This window comes from Lonchura striata, chromosome 6, assembly GCF_046129695.1.
Source record: "Lonchura striata isolate bLonStr1 chromosome 6, bLonStr1.mat, whole genome shotgun sequence".
Lineage (NCBI taxonomy): Eukaryota > Metazoa > Chordata > Aves > Passeriformes > Estrildidae > Lonchura > Lonchura striata.
Window position 1 is genome coordinate 39,616,135 of NC_134608.1, and position 24,376 is coordinate 39,640,510.

The window sequence follows — 24,376 nt, forward strand, 5'->3', positions numbered from 1 at the left end:
TTTTACAGTGCGTGAAAAGCCAAATTTCAAATACCACTGGTAGTCTGTACCTTTTAAAATGTCTGGGAATAATCTGTTACATGAAACTAAACTTTTGTAATGATAAATTGTTTACTGGGACAAAATCAGAAGAAATAGCCAGGCAAGAAGTTTCCTGCTTCACAAGTTCTTTCAGTTAAATAGGTGAGGATGTACATCACAGGGTTTTTGAAGTTTTGTTTTTAGTATGAAATGCAGAGAGATAGGGTAGGTGTGATAAATGTATCTGTGAATTATGAATTTTTATTTAATGTTATAATTTTTAGATGAAATGGTAGAGGGGGTGATAGTCTTGCATGCTTTTTGCTGTTGAGTGAAAAAAATTAGTCATGGGAAGAAGAACAAGATGTGGGTAAATGTCAAGGTGACATCTGCAGTATAGAAATATTCTGCAGTTGTTTTGGCTTTGCTCTTTTCTTAATGATATAAAAAATTATACTACACTGATAATTCAGTATTTCTTTGTAGTTTGGATTATATTAAATAGTGGCTAATAAACACATCTGAAATTGGCAGATCCTGTTAGCATAAGAAAATTTTCATTTAATTGTTTTTGTACTTCAGTCTTGGTGGGTTTATTTTTTACTTCTTTTATACTTAAACAAATGTTGAAATAAGCCAAGTCTAAGGGGAATGAGAAAAATTAGGTGTTTGCTAGTATGTGGAAAAAAATCTAATCAAGGCAGAAGTTAATTGTAGGGTGATTCACTTGAAACTGATCCTAATGATACTGTCTTAATCAGATTGATTTTGCCTAAGCATATTTGTCGTAACTCAAGTTAACCATATTAAAATTGGTTAATGAATCCAAAAACCTGTCAGTAAGGAGGGAACTTTGAAATTCTAAGGAGGGCTCCCTCATTGCTACATGGCAGGAGGTTCTTGGTCATTGGCTTTAGCTCTTGAGAAGAAGACCTTGCTCCTAATAAATGTCTAAATTTGATAGAAAGAGGTCACTAACTGTTAATATGCTTGGCAAGTTGAACTAGAAAGTATTTGGCTGGAGCCAAATGTGTGATCTCAGGTCTAGAGACCAATATTGTAGATTGCACTTACGGATTACAGACAATGGTTTTGAATAACACAAGCAGTAGAAGGGGTGCAGGGGAGGTTTTATTAACTACTGTATACAATATTAATTGGCTTGTGGTGAGTGTATAATGCCTAGTTTGGGGTTTCTAAAATTAGTCAGAAATAGTCTTAAGAGGTTTAGAAAAGAGCTGTAAAAATGCAGGTTCTGAGAAAATATATGTCATTTAAGAAGCTTGTTCTGTTAAAGTGTTACTTAAGCAGTTTTGAAGATTTGAATTTTAATCCTAAGTGAAAATGCATTGATGAGACCTGAAAACAGACATTTGGTTAGTAAGTAGTTGAGCAATTTATCTGGGAATCATTTTGTTCTCTCTCATTTTCTCTTTTAATGTGTTTGAACCTCATGGATGGTTTTATTAAAATGTGTGCCTTTTCTTGGAGAGCATGTGTGGTCCTGATGCAAGAAACAGGAGAAAGTGTTTGACCATTGGATCACAAAACAAAGATGGTAGTCATGAGTATTAGAGTGCAGCAAGACAGTATAGCAGAATATACACATTAGATGCCATTGGCCTTGCAAATGGAGCTGAGATCTCATGTTGTGGCTCAGGAAACTAAGATATTAAAGACTACTATGGAGCAATCCCAGTCCAATTCCTGGTGCTCCCCTCTGGGGGCAGCTATTAATATACCCTTACCCAAGTCAGCATGTTACTGGTAACATTTTTGTCACAAATACTATGTAAAATACACAATGTGTCACAGTAACAGGAATATAAATCTGTGAAATCCATCATTGTCTCAAGGCATTACCAGCTCCTTTTCTGCCAGCCAAATGCATTTTCAGGCATCGTATTGCACCTTCTTATGCAGTAGCTGTACTGCTCCTTTCTCCTTTCTAGATGGTGTATAGATTTTTCATGTGTTGAGCTAATGGTAGAATCCTTCTGAATGAATGTTGGCTTTGCAATTCTTCCACTGAGCATGTTCCTTTCCAGGAAATATGCTAATGTTTTTCACAAAGAAAGACTGCTTTTTGCACCTTACTTCCTAACCATATTAATATTAGTGATACTCCTTTCCCCTCTAAGCTTAAGATTGGCTTAGGAAGGCAGAATTATTGTATATCTCTCTTCTCTTGATTCATCTCAGTGAAGAAATTTCCTTGTGTTAAAATGTGCTTTTTCCTGTGTGTTACAGTTGCAGCCCTGGGTAAAGGTCATGCTTTTAGTGTCTCTAAATGTATGAGAATAGCTATTTACATTATATTTCCCTTCAAGCAGATAGTAGTCTGGAATTGCAAGCTTCTGGAGGGCAATCTTTTCATTTTGCACTGTTGTCAAATGACTTTGTGTCATCAGCATTATGTGCAGTTGTGTTTGGCATGAACATAGTCTGAAGGGTGCAAGGAGATTGCTGATTGTCCTTTAACTGTAAGAGTGACTGAACTTACAACTCGGTGCTTTTCAGCACTGTGCAGGTGGTCAGTGAACACTTGCAGCAGTTGATAGTTTTTGTGCACCATCTGTGTCATGCATCCTTCGTGATTATCTTCATTTCAATGTGTTTTGGTTCTTGCTGAAGTCAAAAAAACATGGAAAAATTATGTATGTTATTGTTACATGTTCTTTACACTCCTCTGAGAAAAATTCATGTATCTTTTGGAGAGTGGCTGAATGAAAATTGGTGTGATGAGCCACATGTATTTCATAAAGGGGACACTAAAAAGCCACTAACGAAGTTGTGGGAAATGGACTCTTGAGTCCTCATAATTTCCTGAATGCTGTGATTAGCATCCCACAGAGCATTATAAAACAGTTCATTAATTATTGTCAGTGACAAAGAAGGCTCTGGAATGTCAGCTGTATTGTGCACTTTTCTGTGGTTACAAGATCTTGTGAACAGGGGCCAGAATATTTGCAAAAACAAGTATATATGTGCTGTGATGGGCCACTCTTAGCAGCAATATGACAAAACTGATGCTTTCTGGAATAAAGAATAAATGGAATAAAACTTCTTCTAGTGTAGCAATACTATTAGAATTGGTTCTTAAGTTATTTTGCTAAAAATATTTTATGATCTTTATATTTTTCTGTTATAAACAATTTCTATTTTAAATGAGCATTCATATTAAAAATGCTTGCACTAATTTTGTCCCTCTGTTTCCATTCAAACAATTTATCTAGTTGTATTCAGTTTCCTGATCTACGTGTTTCCTTATTATTTTATAATGTTTCATCCTAGTATTTCAGGTATTCCAGAAAACTAATTTACGTATACCTGGAATCTCTGTTTTCCAGTTAATAATTGTTGCTGTTAACCAACATGTATTTCTTAAAACGTGTTCTGATGTAAAATGATCTGCATGATGAATCTGAGTTACTAAGCTCCATTGAATGGGAAAAATTAATGCATATATTTTTGGAAATTATTTTGCAAAAACTGAAAATTGAACATTCATTCTACATCAGTGCTACATTGTTTATTTGAAATGGTATCTTTCTGAAAACTGTTCTAAAGCATACACTTGAAGTCAAAAGTCACTAAATCAGAAGTATTACACTGATCCCTAGATTTTTCAGCTAGCAGCTTGTATTTAGTTTTGTCTCTTTAGTCCAATAGCAATATTCCAGAGAGTGTTGCTAGGATGTGAACAGTGAAAAATAATCTCTTGAGTTTGGGAGCATTTTACAGCAGCATGTATGAGAATGGGCTGATGTTTTGGTGTTTCACCAGAGCAGGGAGCATAGCTTGAAGCAAGGTCAAGAAAACAGATAACTCTGTTCAGAAAATTAGCGGAATGTAGTTCATACATTCTAAAGGCTTCAGAGGGTATTTTAACATAAGCTTTCCACCTCTTGTTCAGCTTTTTTTCTTCCACATGCCGGTTTGGAGCACTGATCTTTCAGTCTTGAACTGTGTAAATCCCTTAAATTTGGCAGAACTTGAGGGTTTTTCCATTTGTCTTCTATTGCTTATTGCCTGCTTTTCCATTATTCCTTTGCATCAACTTTTTCATAATTGAATAACTGTAACTGTTGTAAACATGTCATCTAGAGATGGAGTGGATGGCAGAAAGAATGGGATCTTTTCCTAATGTGTGCCAAATATGAGTAGGTTTTGTGTGCTTTCCCAAAAATACATGGATTTTCTTCAGATCTCTGTGCACTGAGACTCAAATCTCTTCTGTAAAGAAGACTCAGAAAAATTAATTGATAGCTTGATACAGAAAATAATCCGAATTTTGATGCAATCCAGTACTCTTGTTCAAATATGTACTCTTTCCATGTAGTTGCTCACTAAGTACTGGCCAGCTACTTCTGTTGCTATCATGTATTTCAATAGCATTTTAAACCCTGCCATTTCTTTAGACAAGTTAGGAGCATGTATCCATATGCACAAATAAAAATAATTTTTTAAAAAAGATTTATCTATGACCTTTTTAGCAGTCACAGTATGAAGAAATTTTTTTTTTTTCTGTTTTGTTCACATCTAGCGTACTTTTTCTAAAATGTTGAAATTTATTCTGGTACTCCTGAATATTATCCTGCTTAAGGATGTAACTTTTTTTGGTCTAATTCTTGGCCTGTTATGATGAGTAATCAAGTGTTTCTTTCATCTAGTAAGATTGTTGTGTTTATGAATTTATTATCTTTCTTCAGCTGCTAAATTTCTCAATTCTGTTTCTCAGAGTGTTCAGTGTTCTTCAAGACAAGAAGAATTTTACCTTTTTTTTTTTTTCCTCTGTTCCTGTGGCCCAGTCCATGCAGTCAAATTGTGGAGAGGATTCTAGACTTTTTTGCCATGTGAGCTTGTTTTTACCTTTCTCCACCTGTCGTTTAGTTAGACAAGATTAAAGAATGAAGTATAAAAAAGCATTTTTCCTAAGCAAACAGGGAAGACAAATTATTTAATAACAATCTAATAACAAGATAATTAATAAAATGTTGAGGGTTTTTTTTAGTATAAAATATTTTATTTTTGGAATGATTTGGATGAACTGGTTAAAAAGTGTTTGTGGGAACATAATGTTTTTCTTTATTTATTGTCAGAATTGATTCCCTTTCCCCCATTTTCTTGTTGATAAATCTCCTCAAGCACTTTAAAATAATGATTCTCATTTCTAGAAAGCTCAGAACTGTAAGTTAAGGATGTTTTGGTGGTGTGTGATTGTAGTGATATATCCACTTTCATGCCTTTTTATTGGTACCCTAGCATACAGTGTGTTTAATCTATAATCTTTTTAGTCAAGCAGAGAAAATCTGAGAGAACGGGGCAGGAGAGAAGCTCAGCACTTAAAACATTAAACTATCCCAATCAAGCTATATTAAAAAAAAAAGAAAAAAAAAATAAAAACTAAAAACCTTAGCCAAACTGTTCCAAAAGTCTGAGAAACCTTTCCTAACAGCACTGCAAAATGGTGGCCCACACATTGCTCCCTGTAAATGTGACTCCTTCATAGGTTATACCTTAATCTTAATTGACTATACTTCTGTACTAGGATCATCCTTTTAAATGTGTATATAGAACTGACTTCCTCATGTTGCTTATGCTGGTCTTGATACCAGGAAACTGGAAGGTGCTGTACTTAATAGAGCCTTCTTTTGCAAGAATTCTGAAGATGGTCTTTGAGCTAATAGACTGCTATGTTTAACTCCTGTTAAACACAACCATGAAAAGAGTTATTTGATATGTGTTCAAGTATGGTATCTTGAAGAAGAGCCAATACAGAGGTGACCTGATCAATAAACTATAATTAAATTGCCCAGTTTTGGCAATTCAACAATTGCTTTTGGTAATTCAGCAATTGCTCTTCAACAATTGCTTTTAGAAAAATGAAATTTTGGGGAGAAAGAGAAACAGTTTTTTTTTGTGAATTTGTAACCCCATAATGGAATAGAAAAATCCAGAATATATGGTTATTTTTTGTAACGGTAACAGTGTAATGCAAGGTTTCATCTTACCCTGCTCAAGAGCCTGCGCTGGGTCATGTGTACTTCATCATAAGAATAAATCGTCTGGAAAATATAATCTCTTGTGCTTTTCTGGATAGAAAATATAGGAAACTTCAGAATTATATTTACAACCAAATAATCTTGGCATAATGTTTTCATTTTAATTATTTTTTTGTGTGTGTGCTTCTCTAATATAGATAGGGAGTGAAGGAAGTTGGCAGTGAGTACCTATTGAGATTTGGGAAGAGCTCTTCATGTGGTCAGGTAATGTATAAAAAATTCTGAATGGTACTAAATGAACCTGTGCATGTAGCATTCCATGAAGATATGACTATATGATTTGTGTTACTTGGTACAGTATGTCTAGTAATGGATCCATTTAAAGCAAATCAGGGTTGTGTGTTTTTTTTTTTTAAATACCAGTGTTGAATTTTTGAAAGTCTTAGACTTTAAAAACCTAACCTTTTGAAAATCTTAGGCTTTCATGTAAAAATGAGGTATACTACTAGTATATTTAAAATACATATTCCATTGCATGCTGTTTATAAATCTGCTGTTTACAGATTGTAAAATGCAGTCAGAATTTTGGTGGCTGTTTGATTCAGTCTCTATGAAAGCATAGGTATATGCAGCAGTCAAAAGCTGCTGGAGGGCTGGTATAGCTGCAAAGTTCAGTTCAGCATGAGGATTCTGTTCTGAAGAAAGACTTCTAGTGCTTGTTATGTTGGTAGTATTGTGTAGTGATGGATGGAATGCAGGGAGAAAATCAGTTACCACTTTATCAGTGTTATTTGTCCCAATTTTCAGTTCATGTTTCCCCATGTATTATGCTTCTGGGGTATCTGAATAGGAAACATAAAGAATTTTTAGAATTTAAAACATTTAGTTCCCTGAACTTTGAAAACAAGTTTTAGTATTATCTAAATGTACTTTTCCCCCCCTCTGACTGCCTGGAATGTAATGCTTTACGATTACACATATTTTAAATGAAGTCTCTGGGTTTTGATGTTTTGGCAATCTTATTCTTTTCCTCTATATAATGTGGTTAGAAAATGGGTGAGGCACTATTGTACTGAGAATTCAGTGTTGCTATTCTGTGGGCTTTTCCCACTCCAATTAGTGTATTTAGTAAATAATTAAATTTATTTGACATCAGTTACAGAAATGTAAATGAAAAACAAAAAATGAGTAGTTTTCCTCCAAATTGATGATTGGATATCGTTCTGAAAAGATTAGCAATAATTCAGACCAGCTTTTGGAAAATGAAAATGTTTGAAATCACATAGGTAGCATGGGTTTCTGTTTTGTTTCTGAGAATTGTCTTGAATTGATTGCAGTGACACTTTGGATATGTATGGATGCTTCTGTGAATGCTGGTTGCAGGATCAAGATCTAAGTTAGGGGTGCAAAGCAGGAACAGTAAGTCCTTTGAATGCAGAAGGACTTAATTACACCAGCAGCAGCCAGCAGCATGTGACACCCTGTGAGCACTTTACTTATTACTCAGTTCTGAAAAGTGCAGTCTGCCTGTGTTTTAGGTAGTCCATATACAGATTAAACAGTGAGGTTCCTAAATTAATACATGAACACAAAGTGTTCACATGCACAGATTTCATTAGGATATGACAATCACATACAATTAAAAAATTTCTTCAATCTTTCCCTAATAGACTGCTTTTTGGAGACTTTAACTGTGTTTGTCTTAATAATACTCTGTTAATTTGTAGAAGAACATACTAATCGCTGCATTTACAAAACTTACTATTGGGATTTTTTCAAAAATTTGCTATGAGGGATGGAAAGCTCTCTGATTAAAACAAAGTTACAGACAGGATGTAATAAGTTAATTTCCTCTAAGCTCCTGTACTTACAGTTTTATAAATTGCAGGTAAAATGTTATGTTTCATGTTTTAGTTTACCATCCAAGCATCTTTCATAACATTTTTTTTTGTAGAAATGCTTATGTTGTCTCATCTTTCTCTGTTTTCACATGACTCACACATTGTGACTTCTTTCTTTCTGTGGTTTACTGCTGCTTTTCCTTAAAAAAAGAATGTGAGAGAAAGCGATCTTAAAAGTAAAATTTGTTTTCTCTATTTTATATTTAATCTGTATTAAGACTGACATGATAAGGCATAGTTTTGAAAAAGTTTTCCCTAAATACTCCAGCAGTATGGTTTGTTGTGTATCTGCAGAATTCAGTTCTTGGTACCTATTTCCAAATGCATACGCATGCACTCTACCATTCGAGCCAACTCCCAAATAATTGCTTTTGAAATGCTTGCAGTAAAAATAGTCTCCCTAACTCTGGTGCTTCAGAAGTCCAAGTTTATTATATTAGGTATCTTGAAGACTCTTAAGAATGGTACCAGAGCTCTATCAGAATGGGCTGAGTTCTGTGGCACTGTTTTACTGTATTTTGTTGTTTACTGTATTTTCCTCACTTCTTTCCTTTGCTTACCGAAGAGATTTTCAGCAATGACCATGCCTACGTAAGATCCAGTCAGAAAAAGTCAGATTTAAGTTTAATGTGATCTGAGCTTTTGTCTGAGAAGGCTTCCTGTCCTACTCAAATGTCAGTAGCAGTTATCTGTAGAAGTGGAAGCAAGCAGCCATGACCTTTCTAGCTTACTTTCTGAGCTTCCAGGACTTAGGTTACTCTAAGACAGATGCAGTATAGTATCCACGGATGGATTTTTGTAGAAAGAATATCTAAGTCTGCTTTGTTTAACATATCAAATTCTTTAAACTGAAAACACTTTAATTACAGTGAATTTCACAATCTGGTAGCACCTTCTGAAAATCCTAATATTTTACATCAACTAGGTCTCCCTAATTCCGTGCTTATTTAGTTTATAAAACTTAGTCACCTTCTGAGGCATGACATCCCTCAGGAAAACAATGTTATTTCCCAGTACCTAGTGTTAATTGATGTGCCTATTGTTTCTGATGAGTATTGTAGTTTCCTAGCTGCAAGAATTCTTCTGTCATCTTCTTTGTGAATAAAGACTTCAGTGTAGGCATCAATTTAAGTTCCTTCTAGTAACTGCAAATGCATTTATTTCATTTAACTTTCCCGCTGTGGTCCTGTATTTAATGTGCTGTAATAATCAGCTCAAACATAATTTGCACTTATGGTATCTGTGTCAAGTCTTTTAGTTCCACTGTGCTTTAAAAATATTTGATATAGCTTTTATGCATGTAAGAATTGGCTTCTCAAAGCTTCTGTAGGCTGTCAATTTAGTATCTTCTAATTAAACTTCATCACCTCTTCTCTGCTTGGTTTATGTGTGTCATAGGGAGCAAAAACTTGGTCATTGAAATTTTACAAAGCAGTTGTACTCCAAAGACGTCTTTTTGCTGCTTCTGGTCTTGTATCTGGAAGTGATTGTGGACTTGAAGTCACCAGGTCCTTCCCAGCATTTTCTAAAAGACCATCTGGTTTTCTTATAAAATTCTGTCTTTATTCTCAGCAGTTCTTTATTTCACCACAGAGCACTAACTGGTGTTAAACAGCTTGTTATCTTATATGGGTGGTATTTTATACCTTACTGTATAACCTGCCTTAGAATCCTTTAGAATCCCTGCTAGTCTCCACAAAAGAAGGATGTTTGGTATCATCTATTTATGGGACCATTTCTTTTCTCAAAATATTCTTGAGACTTCCTTGTCTTGGGAGCCCAGAGTGCTCAAAGTATTTAAAATTTTGTTTGTTGTACTTATGTGTAGATGTGACACTTTGGGACATGGTTCAGTGGTGGACTTGGCAATGCTGGGGAAATGGTTGGACTGTGTGATCTTAGAGGTCTTTTCAACCTAAAAACTTTTTTGATTGTATGAGTCTACTTATCTGTCTAGAATATTTTGATTTTAGCAAAACCAACTTCAAAAACCAGTGTTTTGCTTCTTAAGCTCCTCCATACCTACCTCAGAGTAGATAATCATGTGAATAATGCAACATGATGGGGTAGCCCCTGCCTTCTAATCTTCTGCTGCCATTTGTTATAATGTTCATTTGCAATTTTCAAGTGGGGAGCAGACTGATTTTCTTGTTTCATTGTTTCTTTTTGATTTAGTAGTTAGGGCTAGAGATGTATATCCTTTATGCCCCTCTTCCTCGTGGAACTGACCTCTAAATACCTTCCAGACTCTCATTTAAATTACTAGGAAATTCTGTCCTGAGACTCAATTTGCTAAAACAGCATTGCTTGCTTTAAAAAGAATACGAAGTTTTATGAACCAAGAGCCTACTAACTGTGTTTGGGCCTTAGCCAGACTTGAGTAAAAAAGAGTTTGTGGAGTGTGTGTGACTCTTGCAGGAGGTAGCTCAGAACCATGGAGAGCTCTTTTAAAGTCCAGTATGGGGAATAATGGGCATTCTTGATTTTTTCTTGTTATTGTTGCTAAAATTAGCCTGAGCTATTCAGAAATGAAGGAAACTGAAGGGCTAGAAAAAGCCTACACTGAAAGTAGGAACAAGACCATAATACCTGCTCTAAAAGAGTAGGTGGAAAAAGCCTAACTTGCATGTTAAGGAATTGTGAGATCCTGCTGTAAAGCAGCTAAACATAAGAGCTGCTGGCTATGATAGTCACATCCTTATTATAATGTGTTCACCATAAAAAAAAATGCTGGTTTTCTCACAAATAATGTGAGAAATTATTCTATGAAGGAAATGGCTTTCTGTGTGGCTGTGTACTTAGGAAACAGTTGCTTGACTTTGAAATTGATTCAAATGGTGATTTAAAATCCTGCATTTTGTTACTTACTATCAGTCTGAAATACTTTAATGGGATTTCACTAGAATTACCTTTCAGAACTTACACAAATTAAGCTTTTAAGTATTTTGTTACTCCAAAGTATTAATATTGCTTTAAGAATTACAGACCTTACATGGAAAATGAATTTAAAATATTATTTTTAGAATGTTTAGCTTATAAGATAAAGTATTCTTTGGTAAAAAACATCAAGCTTGCTTTAATTGCTGTTGAAAACATTGTATATATCTGGGCACAGAGACTCAAATATGCTATCTTACAAATAAAAGAAAATAACTAACTGATTAAAGCTGATAGTTGCTAATACTCTCCATGGTTTGACAGAAAATATATGCATTAGGGATAGTTGTTATAAATAAAAATGAGAATTCTGATTAACAGAGTAAACTTAAAGTATTAAGTTTAAAAGAACATAAAAGGAGCTGAGCAAGAAGCTAATACTTTCAAAGGTGTTTTAAACTCAGCAAGTTTTAAACTCATCTGTCATTTTTCCTTAATAATGTGTCATGCCAATGTTGGGAGGAAAAGACATTGGCAGCATTATGTGAGATTTTGACTTACAACTTCATAGCTCTGTTTTATTCTTAGCCTTACTGTTGTACAAAGTGCTTTGAGTTTTTCAGTTCCTTCACGTTTAAATAAATGGATAGATCTTAGATCAGTGGTATACTTGAGCCATGGTGATGGGGAGGACCACATGCAGAAAGCAATCAACTTTTGGTGGCATGAAGCTCTACAAAAGCTGTAAACCAATGTAAATTAGACAGCATGAACCTATATACTAATGTAAGTAAATTGCTACTTGAATTAGCTCATTAGGTGCCTTTTTTTGTGCTTTTTAGTGTGTAAAGTTCTGTATCCGAAGTAAAAGGAAACTGGAGTGCCATGAGAAATTTTTGCAGGCTGACACAGTGCAATTAAAGTTAAGGTAGATACTTTTTTATCATGTGGCAATGTTACTATTTGCAATCCCCAGTAAAATTTGTCTTGCTCTAATAAAAGTACTGCATCAAACATGTTTCAATTTGAACAAGGAAATGGTAATACAAAAGCAAGTCTGATTATTTAGTTAATGATCCCATTTGACATTCTTTCTCTGATGTGGCCCACTCAAAACTGTATTCTGGCATTTGTGTCAAATCTCCCAGTCTCCGAGCCTGCCATATATAAGAAGAAAGTCTTGCAGCTCAGTTCTGTGACTATTTTTTTTCCTCCCAGCATCTGAATACTGTATAGCCTTCACTATACTTTGATATTGCAAAACCTCTTGGAATATCACTTCAGTTTACTTATGCCTGCCAAGTGTCATGCATTTTTGCATAACTATTACAAACTCAGCAGCTCTCTCATCTGCCTGTTTTTTATCTTGATTTATAAACATCCAGCTGAGTTGTGAACAGACTGATGTTAAGTTTCCTGGTTATTAGATTTTTGTATGTTGCTTTGATGCCAGCCAAAAGAGAAGAGATCTTACCTCTGATCTTGCTTCTGATGTTTGCAGCCATTAAGGAATGACACAGGGAAGCAGATGGAAAAGAAAAGAAAGTTTAGTGGAGCACTTCAGCAGAAACAAGAATGGAAAAGTCAAATATTACCTTAAGGTTGTCCATTGTTTTTTTTCTCCTTCACTGTCCCTTTCCCAAGGCATCCAGATTATTCTACTGATAGGGAGCTGCGCTTTCCCCAAGGAGAGGTGGCTGTACTTTGGTCCCAGATGAGCACTGAAACAGGAGGCAAATGTTCTACTAAGTTCTGTTAAGAAAGGACTGCACCATTTCTGTTTGTTAACTCTACAATAACTAACACAGAGCAGAAAGCCCTATTCTGTTCAGCCTCTTGATTCAGCTACTGTATGTTTTTGAAAGCATTTTTGGTGCTTTAATTAAAAGGGAAAAAGCAATTTGGAATCCTTTATTTAATGAAATAATCTGTTTCAGTGCCTGTTTCCTTTATCTGTTTTGCACGTGTTTAGGAACTACTTTCTCCTACCTCATGAGCTAAATTTATCCAGGTGGACCTCCTAATCCCCAGAGTTTGTTATGTGTTTATTCACAAGAGTAAGAAACAATTCAATGTCACAAATTCTTTCTTTTTATAACACATAAGTTACGTCCTTCTAACTTCCATACACTGTTCTTTTACTTCACTGCTTCCAAAGATTCTCTTCCTGATTTTTTTTTTTTTTTTTTGAATGAGGCTTCTGCAAGGATTAGCAGTAGATTATTAATTTATGGCTGTGGAGGAAGATCATGCTTGATGTTAGAGGTTTGAATTTTTATTATTCATCAACTGTGGTTTTATTAGAATAGGGTTCTGTGGAGTCAATACAGTAAGTAAACAAGAGAAAATAAACCCTTACTATCATATGATTGTCTCGTCCATTTTCTGAGGTAATTTTTGTTTTACAAAGACATTTCATTAGTTCAGATTAAATGAAGGTAACGTTTCACTTCATGTGTTTCTGGTTAATGTATTATCTTAGTAGTTAAAAAGGACTGTAAAAGTGAACACTGCTTTATCCATTGCTTATTAAAATGAATCCATATATGTAATTTCCTTGGAGGAGTGCATTGTTTCTGTAATTGACTCCTTTGTCATTCTAAAAGAAGAATCACCAATAGGTTTTTGTCTGTTTGACAGAAAATCTTGTATATATTTGACAAGTACGCTGCTCTTTTTCTTTCAAGGTACAGTTCCCTCTTTTGTTCATAATAACATTGATTTAAAAAAAAAAGAGAAATTACTGTATCTTTTTAGAAGCTTTCAAGTGTACTATGTTACAAGAATTATAAGCACTTATATTTATTCCTGTATCTAATATGGAGTATTTATTATTTTCAAACTGTTGATATACTGTTGATTCTTTAATCTAGTTTAGAAAAGTAATTACTTCTGATTAGATTTTTAACTCCTGATAAACTCTTTCAAGCTCAGTGTTCTATGTATAGCTTTAGCTCAAAAGCCCCCAAGTGCTGTGTCTATGGACTTCTCTGAGCCACTGCTGTCGTGATAACTGAACCTTTAAGTGTTCATGTAGAATAATTTTGAGGAATATTTGGTCTCTGACACTAAAAGTACCTAAATTGGTGTTTGGATAGTTTGTTTTTTATCTCTGACCAGAAGCTGTGTAGTTGAAGTAGGATTAATACTTAACTCAGTTGTGTTTTTTGTTATTCTGCCTGTGTGCTTTACGTTTTTTTTCTTCCAGTAGAAATAAATTTAGTAACTATAGGGACATAGAATGCTGAATTTGGCATTATTTTTATGTAGTTCACCTTAGGCGGTCTCTATGTAACTAGCTCCTCAAAGGAAATGAAATGTTTTTTAATTGGAAAAGTGCTCAGTTTTAATAGAGTAACAGGATAATTAACTCTTTAAGTTTTGCAAACTCAGTGAATAGGGAAAAAAGAAGAAAAGGAAAAAAAGTTTACAGGGTTTTCTCTGCCCACATTATCATTGTGAGTGTACTGTTGCTTCTACTTGCTCACAGTTCATTCAGTGCGTTTAAGCCTTGAACTGCATGAAGAAAGCTTATGTTTCTTTGGAAGATAGCAGGAATTTCCTTGAAATTTTGGGAGTTGTATTCTTTTACTATGTAATACTTTTAAACAGTTGTTCAACTTATATGTATTTTGTTTTCTCCAAATTTCCAGATCTGTGATTTTTCCAGTGTTATTTTAGTGACCTTTAAAATTCTGATTGAAAGAAAATTCTTTCCAAGGTTTCCTTAACATATTTATAGTTTTTATAAATGATAAAAATACAAAATACAAAAATATAAATAAATAAAAAACATATGAGAGAATATATTAATAGTCTTCTATTATTTTTATTAAAATGAAGGTTAAATAATCTATCTTGGATTTTATTTTTAATTTTTTTTCCATTTAAAAATTTTGCCTGATATTTTAAACAGGGAGTAATGCTTAGAGATGGGTAAACAATTACTTGACAAAACTGCTAAATGGCTGAACTACTTTAATTGATTATGCAGATATATATATTTTATTCAACATGTATAACATCTTTCAGCTGCAAATTTGATGGTATCTGTAAATATTAATGAATCAACTTCAAACATAATTTTGAAGTTGGCAAATATTAACAAGGAAAATTGGGGCCTGGTGAAACTGACTTTTCTGTATTATAAAATCAATACAGAGCCTAAAATATTCTTTGATTTAATTCTTTGGTTGCTAGATCACATTGTATCTTAATCTAGATTTAATGAAAGATGGTAGTTAAAAATATTCTGATTGAGTGTTTGATCTTTGTGGATAATCTGTGATTAGCTAAATAACAAGCAGAAAATGTGGTATTTTAAAAGAAAACAGATTCTTTCTCACTGTTATGATGAAGAATAAATCAAAAGGAAGTTGTTCTTACAGAATGTGGAATTAAAGGGAATTTTTTTTCTTTCAAACAGTTACTAATCTCACTGACTGCTGGAATAGTGGAATTACATGTTAACCTCCAACCTCCATGATGCAGTTGTGTTTCCTTCCTTCTGCTATGGACAGGGTAAGCCCTTCTTCGTATGTGTTACCAAGTTAGGATTTTTTAAAATGTACTGCTGTTTATGTGACTGATAAAATACATTGTATGTTTGCATGTTACGCCTTTTAGAATAATATTTTTTACACACCAAAGGCTGTAGAAGTTATTTTATTTCATGGAATCACATAATGTCTGGCCTTAGAAAGTTTCTTTGGGAATCTTCTAGCCCAACACTAGTGATCAAAGTAGGGTTGATTGGAGTGCATTGCTTGGGTCTTTGCCCAGCCTCCCAGGATGGAGATTTCACTCACACTTTTTGCTGCACTTTCACCAGTATGACTGTGTGATGCACTAAATAAATCTAATCCAATGTGACATGTTTAATAAAATAAGCTATCATGGGAACTTTTAGTAATGAACTGGTTTTTTGACCATGAAAAACAAATAACTAGCAATTGTCCTGCAGATTTATTTTTCTAGATATTTTGAATCGATCTTTTCTACTTTCTACTTTTTCAAAAATTTTGCATCAAACATTTGTATTTATTATAACCACTTTTTTCTTTTTGTTTTTTTTTTGAGGAATCATTGTCATTAACATCTGATTAATTTATTGATGTGAAACTTCCTGAGTGTATGGGTTTTGGTTTTGTGGGCTTTTTTTTGTTTATTTTGGTTTCATTTTTGTTTTGTTTCTGTTTTTTTTTTTTCTTAATGGTGGATATTTAGACTTGCAAAAGATAAAAATCCAGAAATCACCTGAGTAATTTGTACCATTTTGAACAGCAAGGAGGTAATGTAAAAGAATATAATAAAATAGAAAGTAATATTAGAAATTCTTCCGGGTTGAAAGAACTAAGACCTTGTTCAGTGCTTCAAATACTATTATTCTTGATAACAACTCCTGTATTTGTGGTAGTTAGGGATCACTGATGGAGGAAGTGGAGGCTTATAGGAAATAATTTCATACATTCCTTAATTACTTTCGTACATGATTCTGATTGAATTTAGACTTGTGAGGGAAATTGCACTTATATTCTCTCAGCTTCAGTTTTTCTGCTACATACCACCTTAAGAACTTGAAAAAAGCAGTAGCCACCTTGGTTTGGTGATTTCTGTTGTGTCTTCACTGATCATCAGTCTTGTAGGGAACTTATTGATGCTACTTTGGTTGCAAATGCAGGAACTCTTGAGCTGTTGATGATCTCTCACTTTGTATTCTACATGTGTTCATCCTATTGATTTATTTAAGTTGCATCAGTAAATATTGAATTCCTAAAGGAAGATAAATTTGGCACAAGATTACTAATTGGTCATTCTGAATATTTGTTTATTCCTCTGCCTTCTATTCTGAAGATGTTTTCATTTCAAATTTTTGCAAAGTTATTTTCAGGTATAAAATGTTACACGATTAAATGGAAAATAGTTTGTGTGCTGCTCAGCTGAGCATTTTACATCAAATACACACTATAGGCTCCAAAGTAATACCGGAGTCTTCCCCTACATTCCCCTGCTTTGAACGTTTTGTCTGTATTATAATATATATTGTGCTAAAGCTGCTAAATGTATCTTCAGATGACTCTTCTCAAGTTGATAATCTTGCTTTTAGACTCAAGGTATTAATTCCTCAAGTGCCAGCAATTTACCTTTTTCATAATCTCTGTAAGTCTGAAAAATCATCAAGCTTCTACATTCAGTGACAGAACCTCTTCAGCAAAATTTCAGGAAGGATAAATCACATTGTATCTTTCTCCAGAGCTTGTTCTGATTGTTTAAGATTTTGTTTTATAGCCAAATGAGTGGGCCTGCAGCTTTCACACAGTTAAGGAAGTCCCTCAGTACCATCTCTTCCTTCTCAAATGTTTAATTTGAGAGTAATCTGCTGATTGTATCAGATGCATAGTCCTTATTTATTAATATACAATTATAAGGGACTATATGAAGAGAATATCATGCAAATTGCTCAGAGCAATCTGTACAGATATAAAATTAGACTTTTACCGAGAGAAACGCTAATAAAGAGGGAGTTGTGGATGTTCAAGTAAATAGTGAGTGAGTCTAATGATTATATCTACTTATGGCCTCTGATATATGTGAATAGAAGTTAAGAAAAAATAAGTAAATTTCTACAATAATTAACTATATGTATGGAATACTATGGATTTTATATTCTTGTTCCAGAAAAAAAGAAGTGGGTAGGTTTTATGGGGAGAAAAAATATGACTACACCAGTGAGCTTGACTAGGAAACTAAATGAAGTTAATTTTGGATAGTTCTAGAACACAAACAGTAATGCATGCTCTGTCAATGGGTTTCTGTTCTCTAGTTGAAGAAAACAATATATGCAATCTATATGTTAATAAAGGTAATTAAAAAGTTACAGGTGAATGAAATGCTTTCCAAATTGTTTCCAGTCATGATTCTAAAAATGTTTGCAGCTTAATGGGAAAAGGTCTCTTGGGATTGATATATATGAATGCTAGAACTAGAAATAATTACCAGTCCTGGCTTGATTACAGTAGCAAAACATAGAGAAAAATTTCAAAGAAATGATGGTTAACAAAGTAGAGGTAGATATAAATGGGAAATTAGATAAATGCAGCATGGATTTGTTATCAAAGATTTTTTGATCTGTATTATTTTTGGTTTACTTACTAACTGTTTCAATGGGGTCAATTTCCCAGTGAAACACAGTTGAGGAGATAATGTGTACATATCCCTTTCAGCATTTCTTGGCACATTGAAAGTTCTATATTGAATGAGAGAAATTGTGGATGAAAAAAAGGATCATTTGTTGGAAAAGGAAGTAGCTGAAGGGCTGAAGTGACAGGGACTTTTGCTGCAAGGAAGAGTATCAGCCTGGAGGAGAGACCCTGTTAGTGCAGTGGATTACATGTGTTATTCATCTTGGATGTTTTCAATAGTGACAATGTCACAAAAATATAATAGTTTATAATGAAATGTAGGCCACGAAATAGAGGAGGGTTCTGATGGGATCAGAAAAATGTACAAGAGTATTTTATATGGTATACTACAGTAGTAGAATGGGATAAAGTGTAATAAGATAAAAAGGATGAAAAATAAGAATTTCTGTATATAAGATAGGAGCTTATAAATTTGAAGAGAGATAGATGCAAAAAGATTTGAATGTATTATGTCCTTGTAAAATGGTTGCTGACTGCCAGAGCAATGCAGCCACGACAAGAGAAATCTTGTTTTGAGATACATCACACTAGGCAGATCCAAGAGAGAAAAGCAAGTATATGTTTCGTATGAGACACCAGAAATTCCTTGTGTTATATGCAGAATTTTGATTCAATTACTGTGTCAGTCTTCATAAAGAATGCATTGCATACACTGTGAATAATATTTGTAAGGTTTGCTTATTTTTATCAAACACTACAGAAGGATTTACTTGTTACTTTTGTCCTTTGATCCTTAATTTTATTTTAATATCCTAAAAGGATTATTTCCTTAGGCTCTAATCCTTTGTCAGAGGCTGTGCCATCACATTATTCTTAAATAGGAAGGGGAATCAGAAGGTTGCTTTTAATTTTCATTTTTATGAGAGCACAACAGGCTAACATTACTTAGAGTAGAATGGTTTCCTAAGAAGGTAATTTTTGTTAGTGAAATCTTAAAACACTAGTTTAAGTTTACTTTTAAGGGAAATGAACAATGTTCTGAGAGTTCAAACTAAGATGTATGTCTGGTGTAACATGCTTTTTGAGTGTTTCACAGTTAGTGGTAAGTGATTGTAGTAGCTCTTAGAGTGGGATGAATTTAATGTTTTGTACATTGCACAATTTTAGGTGATGTACATGCCTTAAATGTAGTCCTGTATATGTTAGCTGTAGTGATATGTGTGTTTGACTTCTTGAGTAATTTTCTCCTTTTCAGCTTACATAAGATTTACTTTTTTCCTAGGGCAGTAGGTGGTTGATGAATTTAATGTTTTGTACATTGCACAATTTTAGGTGATGTACATGCCTTAAATGTAGTCCTGTATATGTTAGCTGTAGTGATATGTATGTTTGACTTCTTGAGTAATTTTCTCCTTTTCAGCTTACATAAGATTTACTTTTTTCCTAGGCCAGTAGGTGGTTGAGCCAAAAGTAGACTTGCTTAGTTTGCTTTGAATTTAATCTAAAATAACTTGAAACTATACATTGCCAAGAAAAATCATAATGCTATTCTGGGGCCGTAATTCTGTAGGAAACAAAAATACACAAGGAGAAAATACACACTGCGTCACTGAATTTACTATTGAAAGCATGTTTGAAATAGTACATCAAAAAGAACCTTATTTAAGCTAGATGTCCTTTCATTTGAAATCTAATCATTTGAAATTTCATTTGAAAACTAATCATTTCATTTGAAAACTAACCTAAAATTGAAGGAAAAAAATTACTTAATTACCAATATACTATGTGATGCATTTATGCCCTGGAAAATGCAAGGGTTTGGGTAAACCTAATCAAATGTAAGACAAGAAATTATGGTAAATCTCAGAGGATAACTAACTACTAAATTAAAATTTATGGCTTTCTCTGGTAAAATAAAAGTAACATAATATTCTTAGATAAAGGACCTTCACTATATAATTATAACATAAATTTATAATAACACTAACAACTGCTATTTAGGTATTTTTCTGTGTACTGCTTAATAAAATATATTTATTGGTACTTCTCTGCCCCACCTTTTAGGTTTGGTGGAATCTTATTACATATTCAATGTCAGATGGTGTTAACCATGTTATCATCCATGACAAGTTTGAATTGCTGCATTTGTGGACTGCTGCTGTGGGTTTTTTTACCAACTCAAGGCTCAGTCTTGGCAGTCTTGAATTTAGTTTACAGCATGAAACCTCATAAACAGCTGTAGAAAATTAAACAAGTATAAATATTGACATTGCATCTTGACTTTGTCAGGCAGATAGTTGTGGCATACGTCTGCATGTGGAGATCTTTCAGAAACCTATAAAGCTATAAAGATGGCACAGTTTCAGAAATGCGATGATTTTTCCTGTGTTTTGATTTATATAAGGACCTTGTGTGAACTTTGAAATAATGAATCACAGAATGGTTTGGTTGGAAGGAACCTGAAAGAGGCATTTAGTTCCAGCTGCCCTGCATGAGCAGGGATGCCACTAGATCAGGTTGCTCGAAGTCCCATCCAGCCTGGCTTTGAACTCTTCCAGGGAGGGCACATCCAGGGATCCTGGTTACCTCATCTGTGGAATGTCAAATACTTTGAGAAAATGTCAAATACGTTGACATTTTGCATTTCCAGAACAGTATGAAATAAAAGAATTGGTGTGAAAGCCACATTACGGTACAAAGTTGATAGTTAAGTGCTGCTGGAACTCATGTATAATTAGATACACCACATTTGAGATACAGGCTTTTTAGTGTTTTTTTCAGAATGTTCTTCCTATTCATTCAGCTAGTTTGGCATCTTTACTTTATATTTAACTCTACTGTGACCTAACTTATGAAAAGAACAATGACATCTTCAGAGATTGATAGAAGTCTCATAAAACCTGTGAGGATTTTGTTGCGTTTAGCCCAATGCTGAACTGATATTTCATAGAATTACCAATCACAGCTAAAGTCCATTCCTAATAGGCCTCAAAGGTCATCTGTACACAACTCTACACACTGATGAATGGATTTTTTTCCTCATTAAACATCTTGATGACCTCCAGATCATTTCTATCAGACTTTTTCACCTCATGTTTCACCTTGTTGTCCAAACACTTATGAGTATGTCAAGCTGTATGGAGTCTGCTGTGGGTGCAGAGAGGTCCCTGCTCACTCTTTCTGTTCAAACTGATTGTCTGGTCTTACTGTACATTTCTTCTCTTCTATGGGATGAGGACTCGCATGACGATTTTTCTTCTTCCATTCAGCTTAGGTGTTTTGGAACAATTTGGGGATCTTGTTGAATGCCATTTGAAAATCCACATTGACCAAATCGATTATGTAACAATTAGAACTGGTTCTGTTTTCTCTGTGTGCTTGTTTACATCTTCAAAAGACCTTGAATAAATTTATGGGGCAGAGTAACGCTAGTACTAGAGAGTAATGTTAGTATTAGAAAAAGTAATGTTAGTACTTTTTTACCTAGATTACTTTCATCCTTATGTCTGCAGATTTATTTCATCTTATTATTTCTGCCAGTTTGGCTGACACAAATATATTTTTTCCTGGCCTGTAATTGCAGGGTTCCCTGCTGTAGCTCTTAGAAATAATTCTGTTTACTTTTAAATTTTCCATTTGTTTGCTACAAAGTCATTATGAGTAAGAGGTTGCACACCTCTGTTAATAATTAAACTATTGCTTTCTTTAACTTCTTTAGAACTGTTGGAAGAATACCATCTGTTCCTGATGACTTGTTATACCAATTTTGTGGATTTTTGATTGTCTGATCTACAAACACTGTTGTTTGAGACAGACCAACGCTGCCTCTGACAAAGAAGATACCTGATTTGTGAGTCTGCTTAAGCTTATATTTTATGAAAAACAGATTGGAAAAGAAAGGTCAATATTTTGCTTGCAAAGTACTGTATAAACAATTGTATCCCATCTTACAAGTCATAAGGGAATTTTTGTTTTTACCTCTTTTAAACATATATAAACTACCCCTCCTCTCCAGATAACTTGAGAAATTTTTCATCATTTTCAAGGCTAGAGCTATTGTAACTGGAAGTGTGTGCTCCAGGCATATTTCCATAACTGGGTGAGTTTGGAAGTTATTGCAATTTGAGAAGATTTTGTTCTAGGCTTTAAATGAGTTGGAACAGAATAAAATAACTAAAAGAAATTAAAAAGAAATTAAGGTGAAAGAAGGATCAAACAGAAAAGAATAATTTGGGCAAAGGTAGATATGGATGGTATCTCAGAGGAAATATAGTGGATTTGGAGATTTGAGAATTCAAAAAATGGGTTACTTTGAAAATTGAGTCAGAATGGCATATATGTGCCCTTTAAAAAAGGTAGAAATGTTACATTACTCAGAAAGAGGAAGAAAGGGGAGAAGTACTTCAAGAAGACCCTGGACATGCTCTCAGTTAAAATTTGGTCTAGGTAGATGAGGAAGTTTGTTCCCTAGTAGAATGATATTTTGCCAAGTAGAAAATTAGGTGATTTTGCATTTTTTAAAATGGCATGGTGGTTTTTTTCTGAGAGAAGGTATTACCTTTAGAGCATTTTTTGCCTTTTTTTTATAGTTTTAATAATAGCAACTTGTTAAAATAGGTTTGATAGTTTTGAAACAGCAGAAAAATGTTTCTAAAGTCATGCCTGATTTTTAAATACTTGCAAATAACAGAATATACTGTTAAAATGACTATAACTCATTTGTTAGAGTGGCAGTCATGATAAAAATAGAGAAAAAAGTTAATAAAAGTAAAAAAAGATATATTTATAATTAAATAAAAACTATTTGTTGATAGTAAAGGAAAATGTTAAGTTTACCAGAGTGACTTTTAAGCTATTTTAATGTTTGAAATGACACATGAAATGGTAAATATTTCTCTTATAAAAAGCAGCATTTCTTCTGTCTGTTTCAAAGCCAGAATTAATTGCACAGTCTTTGTCATTCATTTGTGAATTCAGCATAATGTTCTGTGGAAAGTTAAAAGCTTTTTTCTTTGTGACAGAAAGTAGTAACATCTATTGTCATTCTTGAATATTATTGACAATACATTCAGCTCATTTGCAGTCCACTACATTTTTACATATCAGAATTATAATTTCAGATTCATTTTTATTTTTTCCCACAGAATATAAATGAAGAATGATGCAATATTAATTATTTCTATGTACAATCTAATAAGAATCTTCTTTAAGGAGTTGCAGTAAGACAAACACTGAAAATAATTTTTCTCTGGTACAATGTGTTGAAGCAGAGGAGCTGGAATTGTCCACCTTTGTCCAAGCTAAGAAAATGTTTGCTGTTTTGTGAGTGGCAGCAGCTCTGGAGTGAATTGAACTTCTGAAAATGCGGCCATGGACTGGTTCCTGGCGTTGGATTATGCTCATCCTCTTTGCTTGGGGAACTTTACTGTTCTATATTGGAGGACACCTGGTACGAGATAGCGAGCACCCGGATCACTCCAGCCGGGAATTGTCCAAGATCCTTGCTAAGCTGGAACGGTTAAAGCAGCAAAATGAAGACTTAAGGCGCATGGCAGAATCTCTCAGGTAGGATCTCAAAGTAATTAAAACTGCTCAGGAAATGTTTGAAATATGAAATAGCAGAATTTAAATTGTAAGGGCTGTTGGTGGGAGCTTTTGCAAAATTATATTTCACATTTAAAAGTATATATAAGTGCTTTAATCTGTGCTATAAGTAGATGAAAATATATTGCAAAACCTTTACATGAATAATGTGCATTTACTTCTGGTCTAAGTAATCATTACTTAAGTCATTTAATGGTGTGGAAGTGTTGCTGTCACAGTAACAGAGTTCTGTAGGTGATTCACCCCTCAATGCCAACTTCAAACAAGTGCAATTATTATGACATTCATACAAATTAGAACATCTAGTTCTTTATACTTCTGCATGCAGTAATTGGAAGAGCTCATTTTAAAATTGCTGAAAACATTTGTACTGCTTGCTAAAGATAAATGCTGACTTGCTGAAGATGATCTGCAATAGATTGCTGCATTATACAAATTCTTTTATCTAAGTTTTCTTCCTTGCCTTGCTGCTAAACTTGTAGAAATGCTTGTAAAACAGTCAGATCATCTCCATTCTTACAATTGCACAATCATTGAAATATAACCCATTCAAATTACACAGTGACTAGAAGAGTAATGATTTTACTGGTGACAGGGTACTGTTTGTCTTGCAAGCAGGAGGCAGTAGAGGCAGGAGGCAGTAGAGGCAGGAGGTGCTAAGTAGAGGCTAAACTATATTTTAGACAGTGATGATTTTTCTAAATACCTTTCAATATTTTACTGACCTTATCTATATTTAGATAAATATTAATTTTTTGGTGGGTAAATTTTAAGTAGAAGCTTATACTGTTGATAATTTCCCATTATTTATAAAAATAAAAACATC

General features: G+C 33.8%; 1 protein-coding gene across 6 annotated transcripts in view; it reads left to right on the top strand.

The window, feature by feature from the left end:
- The window catches only part of FUT8 (fucosyltransferase 8), a 97,366-nt gene that overhangs the window by 26,140 nt on the left and 46,850 nt on the right, over positions 1-24,376 (top strand). For 4 of the 6 annotated variants that reach the window (XM_021533254.2, XM_021533253.2, XM_021533255.3 and 1 more), the window contains exons 3-5: positions 15,231-15,325; positions 21,665-21,796; positions 23,091-23,511. In XM_021533254.2, the coding sequence (XP_021388929.1) occupies positions 23,309-23,511 (203 nt within the window). In that variant the 5' untranslated portion in view covers positions 15,231-15,325; positions 21,665-21,796; positions 23,091-23,308. The remainder of the gene's footprint in view (positions 1-15,230; positions 15,326-21,664; positions 21,797-23,090; positions 23,512-24,376) is intronic. The other 2 variants (XM_021533257.2, XM_021533259.2) reach the window with 2 other exon arrangements.